This window comes from Mustela putorius, unplaced genomic scaffold, assembly GCF_011764305.1.
Source record: "Mustela putorius furo isolate JIRA1106 unplaced genomic scaffold, ASM1176430v1.1 tig00003988_pilon_pilon_pilon, whole genome shotgun sequence".
Lineage (NCBI taxonomy): Eukaryota > Metazoa > Chordata > Mammalia > Carnivora > Mustelidae > Mustela > Mustela putorius.
Genome location: NW_025422127.1, coordinates 14772587 through 14797094, shown reverse-complemented (window position 1 = coordinate 14797094; position 24508 = coordinate 14772587). Strand labels below are relative to the sequence as shown.

The 24508-nt window shown below is 49.7% G+C and overlaps 1 protein-coding gene across 2 annotated transcripts in view; it reads right to left on the bottom strand.

Moving 5' to 3' along the window:
• B4GALNT3 (beta-1,4-N-acetyl-galactosaminyltransferase 3) overlaps positions 1 to 24508 on the bottom strand; it is a 92592-nt gene that overhangs the window by 11390 nt on the left and 56694 nt on the right. The window contains exons 2-10 of one of the 2 annotated variants that reach the window (XM_004773717.3): positions 15251 to 15354; positions 14126 to 14203; positions 6344 to 6439; positions 5765 to 5855; positions 5245 to 5345; positions 4671 to 4738; positions 2929 to 3007; positions 2515 to 2581; positions 641 to 784 (exon numbers count right to left, since the gene is read on the bottom strand). In XM_004773717.3, coding sequence (XP_004773774.2) covers positions 641 to 784; positions 2515 to 2581; positions 2929 to 3007; positions 4671 to 4738; positions 5245 to 5345; positions 5765 to 5855; positions 6344 to 6439; positions 14126 to 14203; positions 15251 to 15354 — 828 coding nt within the window. The remainder of the gene's footprint in view (positions 1 to 640; positions 785 to 2514; positions 2582 to 2928; positions 3008 to 4670; positions 4739 to 5244; positions 5346 to 5764; positions 5856 to 6343; positions 6440 to 14125; positions 14204 to 15250; positions 15355 to 24508) is intronic. The other variant, XM_004773718.3, reaches the window with a different exon arrangement.

The window sequence follows — 24508 nt, the reverse complement described above, 5'->3', positions numbered from 1 at the left end:
TGCCAAACTAAGGCTGGCACCACTCTTCTCGGCCAGGTGCGTTCAAGGAGCCTTGAAGGCCAAGGATTCGGACGCAATCCCTGGTTCATGGCATGGGATTGCTGTACAGGGCTAGCCTCAGGAAAGATTCACAAACATCCAAGAGGCCACCGAGTCTCATCCTAGTGCAGGGCCAAGAACTGAACTTCCTCTCAGTTGTGAGGGTTGCAGGGGGGCTGGGGAGGTTTTCTCAGCTTTTAAAATGCAAATGCTCCCAAGAATTTATGACTCCAACACCTTGGTGGGAACACACTTCTCTCATTGGATTAGAAGAGTTGGGGTCCACTAGGAAACTATGATATATGTGATTGTGAAGGGACACGCAGGGGATTTCTGGGCTCTAGTTCTACTTTCTGTCCTGGGAGGTGGTTACATAATGTTTAATGTGTAATGATTTGTGTAACTGTAAAGTTGTGCATATATATTTTTGTACTTTTCTGTATGCATATTATATTTTACACTCTTAAGGGAAAACAAAGATTCTCTGACTTTGGGATACCGTGGTAGAAGTGACAAATCTGCAGAGTCTCCTCTACTAATACCCATGGGCCTGAGTGTGTGGTCCCCAGACCTGGTGAGAAGTGTGTGGTCAAGGTCTTACCTCGATAGAGGGTGTCCCGAGGGTCAGGCCGCAGCATGTCTGCAAGGGGCAGCTCCTCTCTGGGAAGAGAGTCTCGGGAGCCTACATGGCTGGCTGCTGTCTGAGGGATATGGCCCACATCATCCATCCTTAGGACTGTCTCATCTGGGCTCAGGGAGGAAAGAACAGAGGCAGCTGTGAGTCCTGGAGTAAACCTAGAACCCAGACTACTGCCCACCAGAGCCCAGGCTTCTGTATCCAACCGCCCCCCAACTCCAGGGACAGTATGAGGTGTGTGTGACCCCTCTTCCCTCTAGCCCTGCCCCCTCACAAGTTGGGAGTTTGGCTGCTGATCTCCCCTAGACCCACTCTACCGGCCCCATGGCTACCACACACCAGAGCTTTGTGTAAACTGGGAAAAGACACCACTTCCTCAAAAAGTGTTACTGCTTTCTGCCGGAAATCTGTCATTGTAAGTCTGCTTCCTTTATCTCACAAACATGTATAGAGAACTTACAAAATAACCAGCCAGGCACTGTTCCAAGCATCTTATAAATATCAAGTCATTTCACCTCCATAAGCACCATATGCCTTAGGTACTCATTAAGTTTTCCTACTTTACCAGATAAGAATTTCGGCAACGAGAACCTAAGTTACTTGTCAAAGATCACAAAACTGGTTGGGGGCAAAGCTGAATCTGGACTCTCAGAATCAAGTCTCTCTGAGAATCTTGGAATCTCAGCCTCCAGGTTATGCCACGTCTCAGACAGACGAGCCAGCAAAGGTGGACCACTGTAGGGCACTCCCTCGCATTTTCTGCAGCCCTGTTCCTCCTCAACGCCCCCCCATCCGGAACCCCCACACTTACCCCTATGCCCCTGACCAGTATTCTCCCCTCCAAGTGGGACAGGCCTCCTCCGTCTCCCAACCACCCCGGCACTGGCTGCTCCCCACCATCTGGATTCATGTCTTCAGCTCCAGGTGGAGCTCTCCCTCTATACCCCGGGCCGGTCACCTCTGGCTCATCTTACTGGTTTCTTCCCTGAATTTTACTATGGGCCTCTTTCTTCTCATTTCACATTGCATTTGCGGACTCCAGCTCTGCCTTCTTCTTCTTGTACCAACTCAGCAGCTCACAATCTGCCCCTTCTGCCTTGACCTCGTGGCCTCTAGCTTTGTTCACCACCAACCTCCTCCCACCTGTGTGGCCCATGCCACACCGCCCCGGTCCAGCGAACCCATACTTTCCTGGCCTTCTTGTCTCTCACACACTTCCCACTGCCTTCCCAGTCTCTTCCCAGCATTCCTTGGCTTTCCCTTCCTCCCTTGGGGTTTAGGGCCCTGCCTGCTCTTCCTATACCTGGGCCCACATGGCCCAACCTGCCTGGTGGTGATTTCTCAGTGGGGCCTGCAAATGTATAGGAAGTCATAAGCAATACATAGTACAACTGAAGAGTTCATTTACTACAGATCTAAAGCAGCTAGAAAGTTTCTTCATGGCTGGTCATGGCTTTGCAAAGAACCACGGGACCCTCAACTGGGAAACAGAAAACTGGCCTCACTCAGAGGTTTTTCATCTGGAGTGAGCCTCGTGGTCTCTGGAGGCCCCTGAAATTGTACACAAAATATTGTGTGTGCATGGACAAGTGCATTTTTTCGGGGGTGAGGTCTCAGCGAGCTTCCAAAGTGGTCACTAACCCTTGAAAGTTAAGGATCTCTGACTTAGGGTCCCTTTAAGTTCTGTTCCTTGTTCTGGACCCCCTTTCCACCTACGTTTCAAGCCCCTTGAGCTTTAGCCTCCACCCCTCCCTTGACCAAACACCCCCGGCAGACTGAGCCCCACCTGCTGGCACCTGCTCGCCTCTGTCTCCAGGGGAGGGTCAGAGTCTACTCACTTGTGAAGAGGGAGAGAGAAGGGGAGTCAATAATGGTGAACTTGGCTCCAGGGTCATTCCGTCGCCACTGGAAGAGGAGAGAAGGTAGATGCAGGTTGGAGAGAGCTAGATTTATTTATTTATTTATTTTTGATTTTTTAATATTTTATTCATTTATTTGACAGAGAGAGATCACAAGTAGGCAGAGAGGCAGGCGGGGCGGGGGGAGAAGCAGGCTCCCCGCCGAGCAGAGAGCCCAACGTGGGGCTTGATCCCAGGACCCTGAGATCATGACCTGAGCCGAAGGCAGAGGCTTTAACCCACTGAGCCACCCGGGTGCCCCGGAGAGAGCTGGATTTAGAAAAGGGTTCAAGGGACAAGGGGTGAGGAGTGGTTCTGAGCTGAGCTGGGGGGCAGGAAAAATGGAGCTCTCACCGCAACTTCCACATGATCTGTGCCCTCATCGTTCTGTTTGTGCAGAACCTCAAAGTAGTATCTCTGGGAGGCCGCCAGGCTGGCAAGAGAGAGTAGACACAGAAGGCTATCTTCTTGGGTCCTGCAGTCACCCCAGTAACCCACTCTTCTGCCAGGCCACACCAGCTCCCACCTTGCTCCTGCCACCCCCAGACCCCCTTGACCTTTTCTCTCTGCTCCTGGCATTCCAGGAGCTTTGGTTTTAATGCTGGCCTGGAGTCCCCACTACTTCTTCTTACTCACAGCATGACCTTAGTTTTCTCTTCTGTAAGGTGGCGGTAATAACAGTATACACTTCACAGAGAAATCAGGAGAATCGAAGGATATACAGATCTTCCTCAACTTACGATGGGCCTATGTTCTGATAGACTCATCGTAAACTGAGGGTATTATTAGTCAAAATGCATTTAATACACCTCCCGAACATGATCGCTTAGCCTGGCCCACCTTAAACGCGCTCAGAACACTTGGCATTAGCCTGCAGCTGGGCAAGACCATCTGACACAAATCCTAATTATAACGAAGTGCTGAATACCCCATGTCAGTTACTGAATGAAAATGGAAAAACAGCATGGTGGCATGCATATAGAATGGTTATAAGTATATCGGTTGTGGACTCTGTGCTCAATCAATCACATAGCTGACTGGGAAGTGAGGCTCACGGCCACTGCCTGGCATCACAAGAGACTATTGTATCCCTTACCACAGGCCTGAAAAAAGCTCCAAATTCAAAATCTGAAGTACAGTTTCCACTGAATGCATATCACTTCTGCACCACTGTCAAGTTGAAACACCGTAAGTTGAACTATTACAAGTCTGGCCATCTGTAATAATAATGCTTAGAGTTGTTACTATGTGCCAGGCACTGTTCTAAGTGCTTTACGCATACCAACTCACTAAATTCTTGTTCATAGAGGAAAACACTGAGGCACAGAAATCTTGGGTCATTTGCCCCAAAATCACTGGGGTAGTAGGTGGTGGAGCTGGGATTTGGATGTCCGTGTCCACAGGGTCAGCTGCCAGGCGGAGTTACCAGTAAAGTGCTCAGCACGGAGACTGGCTCCCGGCAACCGCTCTTCACAAGCTACACTGTCTTACTGCTACTGACCTCAAGGCTACCACCATCAAGCTGACGCGTGTTCTTGCGCGCGTGTGTGTGTGCGCGCGCGCGCCGGCCACCAGGTGGCACTCTGAAGTTAGGCTAAGTTCCCCTTCCAGCATGTTAAAGCAATTCCAGCAACTACAGGCTGGGAAAGGCCTGGTCTCCCTCCAGTGTCCCAAGGGATCACAACGGTGAGGAACTTTCCGCAGCACAGGCAGAGAGCCAGTGTACAGGCTGTACCCCTGTGGGCATCTCCAGAGATGGAGCAAATGGGAAGGGCAAGGACTAGAAGAGACCTATTTTGTTTTCTAGTCCTGAGTGTCACTAAATAGCTGTGTGACCTTCACCCAGTCACACCCTCTCTGAGTCTCAGTTTTCCCATCTGTAAAATGGGGAAGGATGGGCCAGATGGTTTCTAAGTCAAAGACTTCATTTATTCAGAACGCATGGGGTGCCTAGGCACACTGCACCTCTGGGATAAGGAAGGCTGGAGAGCAGGGAGGGTATGAATGGCTTCCCTGACTCTGATTTGGCCTCAGCACTTGAGGTACGTTGGTTTTTTTCTGTCACTCACAAGAACATCACGAGACTCCCAACTCACCTCACTGGCTTAGAAATTTGGCTCCGAAATTTCCCAAATTCTCCAGGGGCGGTCCACTCTTTTCCAGTCTAGAGGTGCAGGAGAGCGAGAAGAGTCGGAAGGAGGAAGATGGACAAACATGAAGGAAGGGAGGTGGGGAGTGCAGAGACAGGAAGGAATGGGGAGGAGACATGTGGGAGCAAAGAAGAGCAAGATGAGAAAGAAAACAGGAGAGGTGAGGGGAGTGACAGGTGACCAGGGCAAGAAGCACCTGTGCTCTTCCTACTCAGGCCCCATGGCATGCATACTTGGGACCATGCTAAGGACACTGGAACCCAAAAGGCGGATGTGGCCCAGTTCCCGCCCAGAGATGAATCTTCCTGAGGTCTTTCTGTGGCCTCAGACTAACTCCTCACTCCTCCCCAGTTTACACTCTTTCTATCCTTTTGTAAAATGGGGCATGTTGAGAGGGAGGATGCTTCTTTTTTACACCTTTCCCTGGCTGTCACGCCAGAGTGACGAAGGGTAATGAGGGTTTCCTGATGTGGGCAGGTGCCTCTTCCATGTCCTGGCTCCCAGGCTGGGCGGACCCTACCTTGCCCACACTGGCCAGCAGCTGAAGGCCTGACACCTGGTCGTCCCGGCTGAGCCAGAACTCAGCGTTGTCATCTGCAGCAATGGCAAACTGGATCTTTCCTGGACAGTGGGGGAGAGAGTTTGCAGATGAGAGCAAGAAGGGCATTAGCATGCAGGACTGAAGGCCTGTTTTATGTCTTAGCAATTACATTCTCTTCAGGGGCCTTGGATGCTGTGGCTTCCCTCTCTGTAAAGTTGGGGGGCGGTCCTCAACCTAGGTGACACCACGAAGATGGAGAAGACTCACAGGGAGAGACAAGCTAATGCCAGACTCTGTAAATCAGAATGAAAGCGGGAGCTGGTGGGGGTACTGGATGAGACCTCGCCATGACGAAATTTCCCCTCTCCCCAGTGATGGACTAACAGGGTCCAGGGAGCCTAGTGTGGACTTACTTCTTGGCTACAGGCTTATGTTCTCTGGGTATCGTAAAGAACCTGGAGCAGGAAGCAGGAGGATGGGACTTTGGGGCTGGCCTCACCATCGGTGAAGGGGTGCAGGTAGCCAAAGATGCGGAGGCCATAGTTGGTCCATTTTGGGGACACAGCCAGCTTCCTCACGGTGGTGCGAATCTATGCCAAGAAAGGGGAGGGAAACCATTACCCAGAAGAGGGAACAAGAAACTGAAGAAAATGGTCCATTCAGGGCTGGTGAGAAGACAGGGGAGGGGGAGGGAGACAGAAGGGACTAGGGCATGACTTGGCTTGGTGAGTGGCGTGTAGGCAAGATTTCCACTCCCACTTGCTTCTTTGTCCATGTGACCTTGTACAGTGTACAACCAGCCCGACTGTATGTGGTGGCTCTGGCTAACCTGTATCATGAGCCACAATGAGAGCCTAAAGCTAAAATGATGCAGAAGATGGCAGAGAACTCAAAGGAATCCTTGGGAAGGGAGCAATAGTAATAATCATAGGCAGAAGAAGAAAGGACCTAAGATATAAAAGAAAGAAAATGAACTAGGAAAGAAGCCAGGACCGATGAAGAATAGAGTAGACTGAGGGAGATGAGAGACAGGAGTGGGGCAAGAGACAGAAAAGAGGCGCGCCCAGCAAACACTCACATGGGGGTACAGTGGGAAGTGGAGGTTCCTCCTGAGCTGCTGAATGGAACTGCCACACCAGTCCTCAAACACATGCAGGTTGGCGCGGCCCCGGAACTGTGCGGGGCAGAGAAGCAAGCAGGTGAGTGTGCGCGCCCCGCAGCTGGAGGAGGCCGGGTGGAGAGGCGACACCCAGGTCCCTGCAGCCCCAGCCCTGGCGTTCCTTTAGTCACTGAAGGTTCACTTCAGTCTCATCCCAGCCTCACACCCACAGCCTTTCTCCAACCTCATCCCCATTGCCCGGCCCTGAGGCCTGGGTGTTTTCGGCCATACTTTGTGTGTGTGTGTGCGCATGCGCGCTGGCGCTGCACTGGCTCTTTCCATGCAGGAAGGGGGCTGGTGTAGATTCTCCAAGCAAAGGGGAGTAATAGCCAAAAGAGAAAGGCAAAGATGAGAGAACTGCAAGGAGGGCCCGGCTGGGGTTTCAGCTAAGACTTGCTCTCCTCCCCTCCCCTTCTGCCTAACAGTAAGCTCCACAGCTGTCTGCTGGTGAAACCTTATCTACCCAGTAGTCTTCACGCTTCTGGCTTCCCTTGTGGGGAAGCAGCTGGGAAAGCGCTGCAGGAGGTCCTTGGGGGGCCCATCCGGCAGGGGCAGGACCACCTCAGACTGCTCCCTTAGGAGCTGGAAGCCTCTCTCTCTTGCTCTCACTCTCCTGCCTCTCCTGGCATTAACTACTGAGGTGCCTGGGACTTGGGCCCTGGGAAGGTAGTAGCAAAGGATGTATGCACTCTCTTCCCTGGCTGTGTCATCCGTGGGGCAGAGACCCAGCTTAGAGGCCAGCAGCAGAGGGCCCCCTTCACAAGACAGGGCCTTACAGCCAGCGCTGTGAGTGGGTGGGAGTGCTGGGAATTTGAGAGGGGAGGGGAAGCCTGGGGATCCTGTCCCAATTTATCCTGACAAAGAGTTTCAGATTACCCCATCTCAGCAATTTCTCCTCCCCCTCCCCCAGAGCTTAATCTCCAGGTTGTGGGAGGTGGGGCCTCAATTACTCTATACAAACAGGCCCTGCCCTTCCCTCCCCACGTGGGCCATCAGATACCAAAATCTGAGCTGCCCAGAGGAAAACAGAGGAGGGACACCCAGACTGGAAGCCCAGATAAAAGGAAGTGGCACAAGGTCTTTAGCAAGAGATCTGGAGGAACGGATGGTGGGGGGAGAAGTCTTGCACACCAAGGCCAAAGATCTGAGGTGCGGCCTCAGAGGAAACAGGACCCCACAGCTGGATCCAGAAAGGAAGCAGGAGAGCCTGTCACTCCCTGTCCCTTCAGCAGCCTGGCACTTCCTGGGCACACTGGCCTGGTCAAAGCTGAGCATGTGGGGCCTTGGGAAGCAGCCATCACACCGGGGAATATAAGTTGGGGGCTGGGATGGGTGGGAGAGAGAATGTGGGCTGAGTAGGTGGGAGGCGGGCTGAGGCTTCTTGGAAGGAAAGAATGGGGACATTGTGCTACTTCTGGGGAAATTCTTTAAGTCCAGTTTACAAGACTCAGTTGTCTCCCACAAATGTCCTCCTCTCAGCCCCTCCCTGGGAGACTTTCAGGGCAGTGTGCTCAGATCCACAGCAAACTGCGGAAGGAGGGCATTCCACCAGAGAAATCTGTTGTGTTCAGCCAGAAGGCCAGAGGACACAGGGGGTTTGGGCAGGGGAAGGAGGAAGGAGCTGGGCTGGCTGCCTCCCACCTCCCACTCAGGTCCTTGCTTGCTATAGCAAGGGTAGCCTGGGATGCTCCAGGGAAGGGAAGGCAGGGAAAGTGGGGGTGAAGGAAGACGACTAGCCCTCTCCTCCGAGACCTAGGCCCTCACTCGGCATCATGGCAGCCCTCAGACCATGCTTCATCCACTCTCAGGCTGTAGGTGGGGTTCTCTGCAAGACTAGTGGCCCCGGTCTTCCTCCCCAGGCCCGGAATGGCAACCCCTATCAAGACTTGCATCTCTCCAAGGTTTGGAGATTTTGTACACGGCAGGGATGAGGGACTCTCAGCTCACTAGCACCACCCTTTGCCCACTCCCTTCATGCTCCAGCTGGGGCTGAGACCCAGGGAAGGACACTTGGTTGCTCCCGTCACCAGGGTATGTCCACAGCCAGTGATGGATTTGGAACTTTCAGTTGTAAGTAGTGGAGAAAATATTTGTTGGAACCCTCTCATTTTAGAGGTGAGATTATTGAGGACCAGACAGGTAAACTTGACTCCCTCCAAACACACAGCAATTAACCCTAGGGAAGTGGGGAGGGTGTATGGGAATACGGATGCAGGAGGATAACGTCAGCCTGGTGGGTCCTCAGACGGGAATGTCCACTGTATTCCATTGCCACCACACTGCCTCTGCCTGGCCTCACTGGGCTTGCCAGACCTGCAGCAGAGCCTCCTCACTGGAAGGAACCTTCTCTGCCTCCACTGATTCTTTACACTGCCTGCAAGATTGTCTTTCTAAAGCATAGACCTGATTATGTCACTCTGTGGCTTCAAACCTCAGACGACTCCCAAGAGGCTTCAGAACAAAACCTTACCCTGGCAGGTGAGGTCTTTTCGACTCACCTATCTTCCCAGCCTCACCTCCGGCAACTCCCTGTCACACACCTGCATGCCTCCCACACCCATCTCCTCCCCTTCCTCAAGCTCCGCCTCTCCAAGTCTTTACAAACACTCCTTCCCAGTGGGAGGGCCTTTTCCTTTCTCCCCTGCCTCCCAAACCGTGGCTCATCCTTCTCTGACTTCCTCCCCAGAGTTAACGGCTTCCCTCCTCTGTGTTCCCAGAACATCTTAATTATTTGAATGAACACATGCTTGCGAGCTAAGCTCGGAACCCTATGTTCCTTCATTTATTTGATAAGCACTGAATGTCTGCTTTGGACCAGTTCAAGATGAAAAGAGCTGTGGTCCTCCAAGGAGAGAGACGTGTTAACAATTGGTATCCCCTGTGCCAGGGGCTACTGCCGGGGAGTCGGGGGGCACCTGGCATGAAGGCAGGAGCAAGTCACCTCTGTCCCCAGGAGAGGCAGGAGCTGAGAATGGATACTTGAGAGTGGATAAATAAAATGTGGTACGGCCATACAATGGAAGAGTACTCAGCCAGAAAAAGAAATGAATTGCTGGTACAGGCAACTGCATGGAAAACGTCATGCTAAGTGAAAGAAACCAGACACAAATGGTCACATTGTCCATTTATATGAAATGTCCCGAACAGGCAACCTAGAGAGACAGAAAGCAGACTACTGGGTGCCCTGGCTGGCTCAGTCGGTAGGTCATGTGATTCCTGACCTCAGGGTCATGAGTTTAAGCCCCATGTTTGGCCTGGAACCTACTTAAAAATAATAATAATAAGGGCCAAAAAAAAAAAAAAGCATATACCTTAAAAAGAAAAAAGGAAGTAGATTATTGCTTGTGTAGGTCTCGTGGGATGGGGTGGTGAGGGCTGATGGCTAATGGGTATGGAGTTTCTTTCTGTGGTAATGAAAGTGCTCTAAAGTAACAGTCATGGATGCATAACTCTATGAATCTAGTAAAAGCTACGGAATTACACACCTTCAATGGATGACTTATATGGTATTTAATTTACATGCCAATAAAATTGCTACCAAAAAAAAAAGTAAGCCTGAGAAGATGATTCTGGGTCTCAGCCCTTTCCTCAAGAGACCCTAGCTCGCAAAGCCAGCGTGGCATGACCCAGGGAAACGCTAACTTGCTTCGATCTTATTTTGGAGTCACCAAATTTCTTTCTTGTAACTATTTTGGTTTTTCCAGATGGAACACCCTGGGCATCAGACAGTGTTTTTGGTCAATGGACGTAAATAATAAATTGGCACTGAGGTCTGTAGTCATCAGTGGGGTTTGTGAACTAGAGTCAGGATTTGGGGTGCTATAAATTAAGTTTCTGAGGGCAGTTACCCCATGAAGCCCAGCCCCACAGCCATCCACTCTGGCAGTCTCTCTGACACAGCAAAGAGAATGCCGATGGCTGCTTTGCTTTCCAGGGTGACTTCTGGCCCCAGAGACCCTGCACTGCTGGGTAAAGACTGGGTCAGAGAGAAAAAGAAGAGACAGCTGTCAGCTTTCTTATCCTCTGTCTTTGCTCATCTTCAGAGCACAGCTGTGTCCTAGTGAGGCCACCTGGAGTAAGTGAACAAGTTAACCCCTCTCTGAGCCATTACCTGCAGAAGGGGGATAACAGTACCACCTGATGCTCCTTGACAGCTAGATGTTCAATAAATGACATTTATCATTAACCTGCTGAAATGGTCTGTCAAAAGGGCAGGAGACAGGTAAGGAGATGGGAACGGAAAGGCTCCCGCGGTGGGGGCAGGGACCATCATGCAGCTCTGTGGGGCAGACGTTATTCAGCCTTTCCAAAGGGCCTTGTTTTCTTTCTTGGGGAAGTAAGATGATTGGGTCAGTGATTCCCTAAAGATCCATGAAGTTTGTAATGAGGACTTTGTAAGGTACTTTTTTTTTTTGTAAAAGCTACTTTTTAAAATAATTTCTTTTAGAAGAATGTATGCTTTTTTTTTTTAAGGTTTTATTTATTTACTTCACACAGAGAGAGATCACAAGTAGGCAGAGAGGCAGGCAGAGGGAGAAAGGAGAAAGCAGGCTCCCCGCTGAGCAGAGAGCCCCATGCGGGGCTTGATCCCAGGACCCTGAGACAATGCATGACCTGAGCCGAAGGCAGAGACTTAACCCACTGAGCCACCCAGGTGCCCCCCTGTATACTTTTTTAAAAAAGATTTTATTTATTTATTTGACAGAGAGCAGAGCGAGAAAAGGAACACAAGCAGGGGAAGCGGGAAAGGGAGAAGCAGGCTTCCCGCCGAGCAGGGAGCCTGATTCCGGGCTCAATCCCAGGACCCTGGGATCACAACCTGAGCTGAAGGCAGATGATTAATGACAGAACCACCCAAATGCCCCAAAAGCTACTTTTTAAAAAAGGATTTTATTTATTTGAGAGAAAGCATGAGAGAGCATGGGCTGGGGGAGGGGCAGAGGGAACAGGAGAAGCAGGCTTTGCGCTGAACAGGACCCTGGGATCGTGACCTGAGCCCTGAGCAGAAAGCAGACGCTTAACCAACTGAGCCACCCTGGTACCCTGGTAAAGCTACTTTTTTTTTTCTTTTTAAGATTTTATTTATTTATTTGACAGAGAAAGATCACAAGTAGGCAGAGAGAGAGAGGGAAGCAGGCTCCCCGCTGAGCGGAGAGCCCGATGTGGGACTCGATCCCAGGACCCTGAGATCATGACCTGAGCCGAAGGCAGCGGCTTAACCCACTGAGCCACCCAGGCGCCCCAAAGCTACTTTTAATATAAAAGAAAAAAGTAAGTAGAAATCAGTCATTTACCACCAAAAGGCCATACAAACTTATTTAAAAATCAACTATTTCTTTTAAAAAGTTCATCCTAAAAAAGAAAGTTAATCCTATTTTAATCACTGTTTACTATTTGTTCACTGTTTTAATTTCATATATATCTCTATCCTTGATTGGCCAAAAAAAGTGGGGAAAATAATGATTAATAAATGCAGACTGTTATGCAGTCATAATCTTTTGAAATAATTGGGCTATTAAGAAAAATGATCTGGGGTGCCTGGGTGGCTCAGTCAGTTGAACACTGGACTCTTGATTTTGGCTCAGGTCATGGTCTTGGGGTTGTGGGTTTAGGTCCTATGCCTTGCTCAGCACAGAGTCTGCTTGGGATTCTCTCCCTCTGCCCCTTCCCCCCTGCCCTCATCTCTCTAAAATAAATAAGTAAACTCTCTAAAATAAATAAGTAAAATCTTAAAACACACACACACACACACACACACACCAAAACAAAAAGGAAAATGATTCCAATTATCCTCAAAGAATTCTAGGCTAGATCATCATTGGACCAATGGTCTTTAAGGTAACCGCTTTCAAAACACTGCAGGTGGGGTGGGGCATAATCACCTGATGACGTCACCTAGCACAGGTGTGCCAGTGTTGTAATCTGTCTCTCTCTCGAGGCTTTAAACAGAGGGGCAGTTTCACGGCATGGATAACCTAACACCATATTTGGCACGATACTGCCTCCTCTTCTCCTACCCCACAGCAAACAGGTAGACTGGAAATAAAATCACACAGGCTGAAGAGCTCAACCTGTGATAGGTAAGGATAAAGACTGGGCTTCCCAATACCACCCAGCCAAGAAAAGTAATACATGTCCACAGATTTTGGGACTAAAAGGCATTGGTTTATGGGCAGGATGTAAAATATGAAGCCCATAAACTTCTCACCCCCAAAGCACCATGCTACTTACAGAGTCTTGGCATAAGCATTTATTCAAGGAAATCTGGAGATGTCAATTAACTGCTCTACCCCTCAGTTTATTTACCGAAAGAAAAAGAATCCTTCAGATCCCATAAAAGTGGAAGGTATCGTAGCAACTCTTATTCACACATTAAACCACTTCCTATAAAATTTTCCTATAAAAAGCAGCATTTCCTAGAGTATGTTCCTTAAAACACTAGTTTCATAGAATATTAAGAGATAGTTCACGGGATTAAAAAGGCAGAAGACCTATAGCTTTGGTACCTGGGGAGCTAAACAAAGTTAAACAGCTTACTGTAGAACTTCTCAGAACCTTTCCTATGTGAATGTGTATTTCTACGAACTGGATGTAATATAAAGGTGTTTAAGCCTTCGTTGACAACAGACTCCTTTCTTCCTGGAATGCCTTATGAGGCTTACTAGTCCAAGAAAGACAGTTCGGTAAGCCTATCTTTTAAGAATGATGTGGGGGGTACCTGGGTGGCTCAGTGGGTTAAGCCTCTGCCTTTGGCTCAGGTCATGATCTCAGGGTCCTGGGATCGAGTCCCGCATCGGACTCTCTGCTTGGCAGGGAGCCTGCTTTCTCCTCTCTCTCTCTCTCTGCCTGTCTCTGTGCCTGCTTGTGATCTCTGTCTGTCAAATAAATAAATAAAATCTTTAAAAAAAAAAAAAAAGAATGATGTTGATGACAGGGCGCCTGGGTGGCTCAGTGGGTTAAGGCCTCTGCTTTCGGCTCAGGTCATGATCCCAGGGTCCTGGGATTGAGCCCCACATCGGGCCCTCTGCTCAGCATGGAGTCTGCTTCCCCCCCACCCCCACCCCCCCTGTCTCTCTGCCTACTTGTGATCTCTCTCTGTCAAATAAATAAATAAATAAAATCTTTTAAAAAAAAAATGATGTGGATGTAAAAGTCAGTCACGTAGCTTTCCTGAGTCCTGTTTTTTCTCACTTATAAAATGAGAACAATGACCACTACCTTATGGGTCATAAAACTGATAAGGGATGAGATGAAAAAAGCAGCACACAACAGGCTTGGAGCAAATGCTCTCCTCTAAAGAAAGAAAACTGAATGAGCCTGAAGCACTTTTTATTTTTTTTAATTAGATGAAAAAAATTTTCAGGGGGCATGGGCGGGGGAGTAGAGAGAGAGAGAAAGAGCGAGTGCCTGCAAGTGGTGGGGGTGTGGAGGAGAAGATGGGCAGAGGGAGAGAGAGAAAATCTTAAGCAGGCTCCAGCTCCAGTGCAGAGCCCAGCCTCGGTGATGGTGATCTGAAACCCTGAAATGATGACATGAGCCGAAATCAGGAGTCAGACACTGAACTGATTAGCCACCCAGGTGCCCCAGGTGAGAATTTTTAATAATAACCACCAGACCAAAATTGTCTATGGTCTCTGGAATTATCTGTGAAAACTGTATTTTGACTGTCTCCAAGAACACGAACAGTGGAGAACCCCTTACCTCTGAGAGCCAGGGGACAGGCTTATTCCACTTCAGGTAGCTGCTATTACCACTCCCACCTCGCTCCAAGTCTTGGTCCTGGCAGAAGAGTGAAGAATGAACTTCGTGGGAACATTAGGATTGGGGGCCCCTTGAAAGTGCCTGTGGGGAGGCAGAGGGACGGGAGATACAGTCCCTGCCTCCAGGAAACTTATCAATATAAGGGACACTCCCATTTATTATTTACCCTGTACCCCTTACAGTTTCATCAATGCATACTCTCCTATGGTTCTTTTACTTTCTTGAATTTTCTGTCTTCCCATATTGGAAAAAAAAAATTTTTTTTTTCTTCCTTTTCTCTCGTGGTTGGTTTTTTTTTTTTTTTTAATAATTTCTAATTTGATGAGTCTTCTGAGAACAGGAACTTGCCTCAGTCTTCCTCTACATCCCTCCAGGACTCTGCCCAGGTCTGTCACTCATTTGTCTAACAAGTGGAAGCCCCCTGGGGACATGCCAGTCCCTCCCTACCCACCGTGTAGGTTCATGGGTTCAGTCTGGTTCTGGCCCAGCCTTGGAGATCCACATCTGTTCTAGGCTCAGAGGCTCAATCTTAGGGTTCCAGACTGAATTAGACCACAATTACCCTAATTCCCACCCAGAGATCCTCCTGCCTCCATAGGGACCACTGACCACTGAAACACTATAGAAAAAATGCTCCATTACAAATCTGTCCTCCAGCCATTTGCAACTATATATGATGTCTATCTCCTCATCTCTGACTCTTAGCAGTAAGCATCTGGGATCATCACTAAGACATCAGGCTAGGCCTCAGGCCAGCAAGAGGCAGGATGTGTGGTTCTACCTTAAGCCCTCTGCTACTATTGGAGACAAAGGCCACATGCCTGGAGCAGTTAATTCTGGGCCTCTTGAGCTGCTTGAGGAAGGCTTTGAGGAGGACAGGATGGACAGCTCTACTCCTCCAGCTAATGAGATCCTATGATGCCAGAGTACAATTCCAGGAATTCTCTCCTTGACCTCTCTTACCACAGAAAAGTAGAGGAATGCCCTTAAGGCTTTAAGGTCATGGACAGCTGAGGGCCCATGCTAATACACTAGTAGGGAAAATGGGCTGGCCCCACCACATACCTGGGGGCCCAGCCTCGGGGGATGATAAAACTGGAGATTTGGATCCACTGCTGGAATGTTCCTGCTGGCCAAAGCCTTGGCCAGTTCTCTCCAGCTGCCATATCCTACAGAAGGGAACGAACAGAGAAATAAGGTCAACAGAACATGACGACCTCACAGGTCTGCAAGGTGTGAGGGGAATCAAAGAGGTAAGCTCCTTCCCTTCTGCCACTCCTCACATCTCTTCCTACAGAGGGCATGAAGTTGGGGGAAGGTCGAAAGATAGTTAAAACTTGGCCAAGGTCAGTAGCCCAGAGGGAAAGGAAATGAGCTCCTAGCACATTAAAATTTGCTGTCTTCCATAATCAGAGAAGGAGCCAGGCCAGGTGAAAATGGGAGCACCATCCGTTTGCCCATGGAGGGTGCCCCGCACTACAGGCTGACCCTTTCTCAACAGCCTTTTGAGGCCTATTTCTCCTGAAAGCTGCGGTGGGGAAATGGGCATTGAAGACAGTGGAACTAAGTTTGCTCCCTTGCCAGCTCAGTCCCCTTCCTCCGAGCCCAGGGAGACAGCAGGATTGCCTTGCTGGCAGGGAATGGGACATTGTTGGGGTGCCGGCAAAGAGTCACGAAGCAAAGCACTGTGCGGGTCAGAGCCCCCCACGCCTCAAGGGGGCCACTTGGCCATGACTGTCAGACTGAGCATGTGAAACCAAACCACTGCTGGTCAATGGACCCATATCACAGAGTTATCAGGAACTCGTAAAGGCTTTCAAGATCATCTGGTCCTCTTTTCAGATGAGGGAAATGGGACCCCAGCTGGCCAAATGATTTCTTTTGGCTCATGTAACAAACAGTGACAAGGCTGAGACTGGCACCCAAGTGTCCAGATCCTCCACTGGGCTACTACTCTGTCTCCAACAGCTCCATCAAAATGCTCCCAGTGTGGTGGGTGCCGCACAGAAGAGGTTAGACTCATGCTCACGGAGAGCATGGCCCAGAACAGAAGTGTTGAGAAACCCTATGTGAGCCCAGTCGAGACACAGCCAATCAGCCACAGAGGAAAAGAGCACAGTGTATGAACATGAGCCCGCACGCAAGCAGGGGGCCACCACCATTTCGTGTGAGTGTTTATGTAATTGACTCCAGGAGGGGGACTGTGGTGAGGAGGTCGGGGATGCTTTTCTTCCGGTTCTGTTTGGTGGGGCCCTTTAATGCTTACTTAGCATCTCCTCTGAGCCTTATAAGGCTCTTGTGAGAGAGGCACCTGGGTGGCTAAGTTGGTTAAGCATCTGACTCTTGATTTCGGCTCAGTTCATGATCTCAGGGTCATGAGATCCAGCCCTGCGTCAGGGTCCATGCTCAGCACATAGTCTGCTTGAGTCTGCTTCCCTCTCTCCCTCTCCTTCTGCTCCTCCCTTGCGTGTGCTTGTGTGCATTTGTGCCCCCGCCCCGTAAAATAAATAGATAGCTAGATAAATAGATAAATGAATAAATGAATGAATGAATCTTATGAGATAACCCAGGTCTGATTACCCCCATTTTGCAGATGGGGAAAGAGCAGACAGACTTTAAAGTCACAGAGGGAGTTGTTTAGAAGCCAGGATCAGAACAGAGAGCCTCTCTGTCTCTTAAGCCAGCGTTTTCTCATTCTGCCTACATTTTTTCCTGTGGGCACTTTTTGGCACAAACTTTCAAGAGTCCCAGGGGCAGAGGCCTCAGCTGGGGATCTGTGCTCTCTGGGCTTCTGCACAGACCTTAAACCTCTGCTCATGTTATGTTTATGGGGACTTTTGCGGGTTTATCCCTCTGCCATCAAGGTCTCTCCTGTTTCCATGGCTGGCCAGCCAGCAGGCAGGGACAGGTCAGACTAGTTCAGGGCGGAGGGGGATGTCCTGGGGAAGCAGGATTCTGGAGCCAGTGAGTGAAGTGAGGATATGGGAGGGAGGAAGAGAAAGAAAGCTCCCAGACCTACACCCTGCATTTCTGGATGAACTCAGGAGAAAGCAGTTTGTTCACCTGTTAACTCCAACTCAGACACATCTTATTTAAGAGCCCCCGCCCTTCCCAAGTCCAAGAAGCTCTGGCTAGTGGTTGGGGAGCTTAGGTGCTGGGTGATGAATGAGTCACACGGTGGGGAGGGGTGGGCAGGCTCTGCCTTGCTTCTGCCTCTGAATGATCAAGTTATCTCTTCCTTGACTTTGCTCTTATAACCAAAAGCCATCTACTTCTAGACAAAATTGTGGGGAAATAATAAAACACTACTTCCCCTTTCGGTGGGAGTTACAGCATGTCTCAGATGCACATTCTTTCTCATAGACTAGTTTTCAGCTCCAGAAAAATCCTTTGACTCTTGGAAGTCACACCAAAGGTGAGTCAACCCGAGGTCAATGAACTATCCCCGGCATTTGCTGGGAATTGATGAAGACTCTCCTTTTTTTTTTTTTTTTTTAATTTTATTTATTTGAGAGAGAGAGAGAGAGAGATCCCAAGTAGGCAGGAAAGCAGGCAGAGAAGAGGGGAAGGAGGAAGCAGGCCTGGGACCCTGGGATCATGACCTAAACTGAAAGCAGAGGCTTAACCCACTGAGCCACCCAGGCGCCCCGCCCTCTTTTTTTTTTTTTTTTAACTTTATTTATATGATGAAGACTCCTTGACCAAATTATAGACAGGCTCTTCTGAGCCCTCCTTCTGAGTAAGCCTGTTCTTGGGCCCTGTGCTTAGCTGGTCCAGCCCCATGCTGAGGAAGAATCCTATTAGGTCTTTCTAAGACAAATCTCCCCCACCTCTGATACGTGATCAATTCCTCATCTTCCCACCCTTGATATATAAGTCCTCGGCCAACCTCTGACAAGAATCCTGTTAAGCCAGTTCAGCAAGAATCTCCCCCACCCCAATGTCTCCTCTTGGTAATTTTCCATCTCCTGGCCCCCTCACTCTGCTTGCTAGCTATAAATCCCCAGCTATCTTTGCTGTATTCAGAACTGAGTTCAGTTCTCTCCTGAGATCTCTTTCCCATATCATGATAGTACTGAATAAAATCCATCTGTATCACCTTTAACTAGTGTCTGCCTCTATTTCTCTGTAAAGGAAGGTAAGAGGTGGTTCTCTCCGTGAACAAGCACAAATCCACTGATGGGGGTTTGGAGGGGGGCAGATATCCATGAGGTTAAAGCCAACCGGGTGCTGCACCTGGTGACAGGTGTTGAGATGGCTTTGAGACACTTAGAGACTGGGGTAGTCAACAGCCCAGCCTTTAGTAAGTTCAGGAGTAGGAAATTCCCTGTGCAGACTTCAGAGTATAGGAGAAAGACAAGCAAGGCTTTAGAGTCAGATCTAATTATCTATCTATCACTTTTTTTTTTTTAAGATTTTATTTATTTATTTGTCAGAGAGAGAGCGAGCGAGAGCGAGCACAGGCAGAGTGGAAGGCAGAGTCAGAGGGAGAAGCAGGCTCCCTGCGGAGCAAGGAGCCTGATGTGGGACTCCATCCCAGGACGCTGGGATCATGACCTGAGCCGAAGGCAGCTGCTTAACCAACTGAGCCACCCAGGCGTCCCTATCTATCACTTTTAAATGGTGACTGCTTGAGCAAGTACTCTGACACACTGTAAGCACTCCTTCCTCAATGAGTTTAGGGTTCCAGACCTCAGAGTCACATATGAGCTTAGGCCCCTTTATAATTTTGTAAACTGCAAATGGCCAGTAGTTCTCTTACTCTCTTCTTCCTTTGCTTACTGACCAGAGGAGAAAGCGGACTGTTGGCCAGCAGGGTCAGGGGTAAAAGAGCAATGGATAACACACTCTCCTTGTCTGTTTCCCAGGTATTACTTTCCAGTCCTCCCCTCTGTCCATCCATCCGTGTTGTGAACATTCACTGAATGCGTATCAGGTACGGGCCTGCTGGGCATCTGGTAATTCCTCTTCCCATTTCTCTGCCTCTGTTTAACCCTGCGAGCAGATCCCCAGGCATTGCTCAGCCCCTGGGGGGGAACTTGGTGCTAAAGAATGTGCTGATTTAACTATTGACACTTGTCACTCGCCCTCTGATAAGTGAATGCCTCCTGCTCCTGGTCAGACCTCTCCTCCCAGAGTGCCAGCTGCCGGGGCCTGTTTCTCCTGCAACAGGTGTCACATTTGTGCCAGGAGACAGACACCCCGATCTCAGGTGACAGATAAAGCACCACCATGGGCCTCACATTCTGCCCTCACAAAGCTGGGCTATCAAATTCACCATCACCTGAAATTTCGCCAACATCTCTCTTCTGTGCAATGTGAACTCTTCAAAGGCCTGAAGATGATCACGTTGGCTCTTTGTGGAAAATATGGGCTACATATACCCCTTGGTGCTTTTTTCAAAGACTCTCACGTTCACCATTTCACTGGATCCTCACAACCTCCCCGTGGACTGTTGTCATCTCCGTTTTAGAAATGAAAAGACAGAAACAGACAGGTGGAGTCATCAGCCCAAGGTCACACAGTGAATAAGATAATCCACGTAAAGGACTTAGTACCTGGGACATAATCAGCAACCAGTCGGTAGCTGCTGATGGTTTTATTATTCATCACAATGGGGCAGGTCCAAAACCTACATCCATTTCTCCTGACCTCTGGCTTGATTCCCTTGGCAGGGTGTCATGTGGCCAGCAGGGACATTTATACCAGGAGGAAAGGAAGTCCCTCAGGGCTCAGACAGCTTTGGGAGAGATTTTAAAAGTACAGCTGACTCACTTTGTTCATGGGTTGGATATAAGGAGAGGAAGCAAGAACAAATTGAAGATTCTGACCTGGGCAGCTGGAAGGCCAGAGTTGCCATTTACTAAGATGGGGAACCTGGGGAGCAGGCGGGGGCCATGGAAATAGTATTTCTGAAGCCTGTCGCCAGGCTGGAGCAGGGCTCACTCCACAAGAAAGGGCTGGCACCTTCCCTGAATCAAACACTCTTTGCAAGACAGGAAGAAGACGGACACTGACCCCCACTCCGGGGCAGTGGGATGTTGGGGCTGAAGGAGGAGCCTAGGAGGGCTGGTCCCATGGGCTCCATCAGATGTCAGGGACCCAAAGATCCAGGGTGAATGCAGAGGATTTGCTTAGAAGCCCAGCGTCTGTCCAGGGAAGAGGTGATGAACCCAGAGGACAAGAGGTTGCCAAGGGAATGAGAGGTCGTGCCACCCAGGGCACGCTTCCACAAATGCCAGCAACCAGCCCTGAGTCCTAGGACAAAAAGGCAAGACTGTGGCTCTGTGGCTCTGACCTTGGAGTGTCCTTTAGGGCCAGTCACATGTCCTCAGCACAACAAAGCCCCTATGTCTAGAAGCCAGCAGGGCCTGGACACCCCTCCCCACCCCCAGCCAGAAACCTGCGGTGACACAGCCAAACAGGGATGAAACCCGGGACTGTCACCTGGGAGGCAGTCCCTGAGGCAAACAGAAAGCTCTAGTGACAGAGACAGAAGGCTGTGCGGCTTAATCTTTCCTTCCCAGCCCATGACACCATGATGCAAGAGAACTTATTATTCACGTAACCTTAGCAGTTAATATTGATGTGTGAGGCATATATATATTCATACTAGATGAAATATAGAGTATTTCAGGAAAACAAGACTTAGGGTTTAAAAGTTTTGCTGAAAGCCAGGGGTCATAAGTGGAAGGGGCCAGTATTTGAACCGAGGAAACAGTCCACGTCCTTAACTCCGCTAGTCCCTACTGACTACACTTGAGAATTTCCATCCACTTCTACATCACCATCATTATCACCTGATGTCACGCACTAATTTAGTCACCAAACTATCCCGTCCCTCATGACCTCCCCCTCACCACCCACACCTGCCAACCACCACCCAACCCCCCACCCCCGCCCCCCCAGACTATTTCCTTACTCCTTCTAACTTGGCCACAAACACCTCTCCATATAAGCCAAAGAAAAGCAAGAGGGAGTATAGAGACCCGGGTACCCCCAAACAGCTGAAAACTAGACATGAAAGCATCTTCATGTAGGCCTGCTCCCCTCTTCCTGGTTTCTGAGCCTCGTCCTTCCCAGCCTGAAGGTAAACAATCCAGCACTGTGTCTGCACGCAGGGTTTGGTTCAGAGGTTTAGAAGGTTAGAAGTGGTTTGCTCGGGCTGCTCACCCTCCCTCAAAGCACAGGTGTGTGCTGGGGGCGGGGTGAGGTTAATGAGGACCAGGCACGAGGTGGGGTCCAGGTGTCTCCCCAGATCCTCCTTGATAAGCCTCTTCCCCCACTACCCCCTACCCTCAACACCCCCCCCCCCCACCAACTGCCGCTGCTTAGAGCGGAGCACAGGAACCAGAACGGCCAGCTGCTCCCCAGCTCCCTGCCAAGCTAGCACCTGAGCTGCTGGAATGGTTTTGGCTGCTGGCAGGCTGAGGCTTGCCAGCAAGATGCAAGGGACTGTACCTACTGCCCTGCTGGGTGCCACCTAAAGGGGGCCTAAAAGAGGGCACTGGAGCTAAGCCAACTATGTGCTTGTGTATTTCAGCTCTGCTGTCAGTACTTCCTGTTCACTCAAGCGTCGAACAAACTCGAGCAAACAACTTTAAGGGGGTAGATGAGGAGAGGAGGCAGAGAGGGTAAAGGCCCTTTCCATGGCTCTGCCACTGCTCCAGGAACATAGGGTCTGTCTGCACACAGCCTAGCTTGTAACTTTCCATTCCCAGAGCCACAGATTTGATCGGTAGAGGTCCCAGAAGGTTTGGCCAGGTCCCAAGGCACCCTTAGGATACCGTCATCATCATTATTATAAAACAAAAACAAAAACCCCGACAACATGTAAGGCCCTATTTGCTAGTCAGTGTCAACAGGACAATTACAGCCACAAACGAAGTTTATGGCCCAGGACTTCTAAGACTGGCCCAAGCCCACTGAAGAGGTGTTTTCATCCTCTCGTGGACCTAGACAAGGACCATTTAGGTAGTTTCAGGACCCCTCAGATCATGATGGACGTCACCGGGATTGTTTCCAGTCTTGATTCTGGACTGGGACACAGACAAGATTATGAACATGGAGGAAAATGGGGAACAATCCTTTTCCTTCCTGGCAAAGAGAAAGTTTAGTGGTGCTCAAGAAGAAGCAATTAGCAGGTTGGGAAAGAGTGAATAAATGAATCAGTGGACCAACAAATCAGTGGCATGTATTGAGCATGTTGTATACTCAGAACTCTGCTAACTGCCCTAATAGACAGAAAGGTATAAACTGAGGGATGCCTGGGTGGCTCAGTGGGGGGAAGCATTCGACTCTTGAGCTCAGGATTGTGAGTTCAAGCCCCATGATGGGTGTAGATTACTTCAAAATAAAATCATAAAAAACAAAACAGAAGGTAAAAACTGAGGCACGAGGACCAACATGTCTGTGGACTCGTGCGTGTGTTCCGGCACTCACACCTGTGCATACACTCTGGGCATGTACAGGCCAGTTCTGCTCTATGCAAACAGACCCACAGTAGAAAGCTGGGCTAACTGGAGGTGAGTGATGGGATAGGGCTTGATGATCTTCCAGATTTGCAAGAACCTCAGGCAAGACACTCTGCAAACCATTCTGGAATAAGGCAACTGGTCTTTAGGATCCCAGAGAGTTCAGGAGAAGCAGCACAGGTATAGGAAAACCCTGGTTCTGTAAAATGGCAATAAAGTCATTTTGGCAGAATTATCCCCAGGACAAAGTTGAAGGCTGACATTGCCTATTGGAAGCCCTGACAGGTGGGAGCCGTAGTGGAACAACAGTCCAGGAGCCAGTCAAAAGACAGTGCTCTTTCTTCTACTTCTTTTCAGGAGGGAGGAGGGAGCAGCAGAGGCCCAAGATCCCTGGACTCTTTCCCAGCTGGGTGGAGGTGGCCCCTCTCCAACAGAAGGGAGAGGCGTGGTTTCCATAGTTACGGGTCTTAGAGGACCTTCAGGCTCACGGAAGGTGTTCTAGAAAGAAAAGAGTTGGAACCAGAAGGAAAAAAACCCTAGCCCAGGGGCGGTGGGGAAGGCTAGGAGGGGAGAAGAGCTTTGAAAAAGAGAAGAGCGAGCCCACCCAGCCAGGTAATGAGACACGAGGGGAGAAGTGGGAATATTTGATAATAACTATGTTAATTATAAAGACTCTGGGGTTACTACAGTAAAATGCCAAAAGGGACCTGGGAGGGGAACAACACTGTTGACAAAGCCCTCCTCCACGCATTAACCCACTCAGGCCACTAAATAGGTTAGTACCAAGTGCATTTAACAGAGAATAACCACAAAAGCTAACATCTGTGCACTTGTTTAGGCCAGTCAGCATGCTAAGCATTCATTCATTCACTCTTCATAACCATCCTTTCAGGTAGACAGTAATATTATTCCCATTTTACAGATGAGAAAATGGAGGCCATGGGCAGTGAGGAGGGTACGTATCTGCCCAAACCTCACAGCCTCTAGATGCGGTGTGAGAGCTGAGATTTTCAAAACCCAAGCACCTGACTCATCAAAAATAAATTCTCTTAACAATTCTCTCACACACACCCTTTGGTTTGGTGAGTGAAAAAACAATGGGATCCAAATGAAGCAGGAAGAGAGAGGAGCCCAGAGGCCAAGGAAGTTTTCTAAGGGCCACACAAGGACTGGGTTTGGGAAAAGAAGTCAGGAGCCATCTTCCACCTCCCCCCTCCACCCGATGTCTCCTCTTAGAACACCACACTCTTTTAAGCATCTCATTGAGCCCATTCTCTTTTCTGCACCAGGCCTGAAAATGAATCAGACACATTATCTGATCTGACAGACTGCCAGAGGCTGGATTTGGGAGAGCTGATGAAGGTGACTGGCCAATGCCAAGCTGAGGTTGTTACGACCTGCTTGGGGGAAGGAGAGGTGATGAATGAGACAGGGAAGGCATGGGGGACAAGAGAGGAATCCGGGGACTCTACTCCCCTCCTTTTCACAACACATCACCATTAGCAGAACCTCACAGGTTGGACCAAACGACGGCAGAGGCCCGAGTTGTGTGTCCCCAACCCCGTGTCACCATCCCACCACAACCAACCCAGCTCACGTTTTGTATCAGAGCTCGTTCACACACTTGGTCTCATTTTTACTTTCACCCCCATCCTGGGAGGCATTCCGTGAGGCTGAGGGGACACGGACCCACAGATAGGTCAACAGACTTGTTTAATGTCAAATGGAAGCCAGTGCTAAGGCCAGGCTGGAGCCTGGGCCTTTGATTCTTGGCTCGAGGCTGCTCCTCCATGGCGTGGTGTGGGTCTGCAGCTGCTGGTGTTCCGTGGCACTCTGACGGAGGCCATGC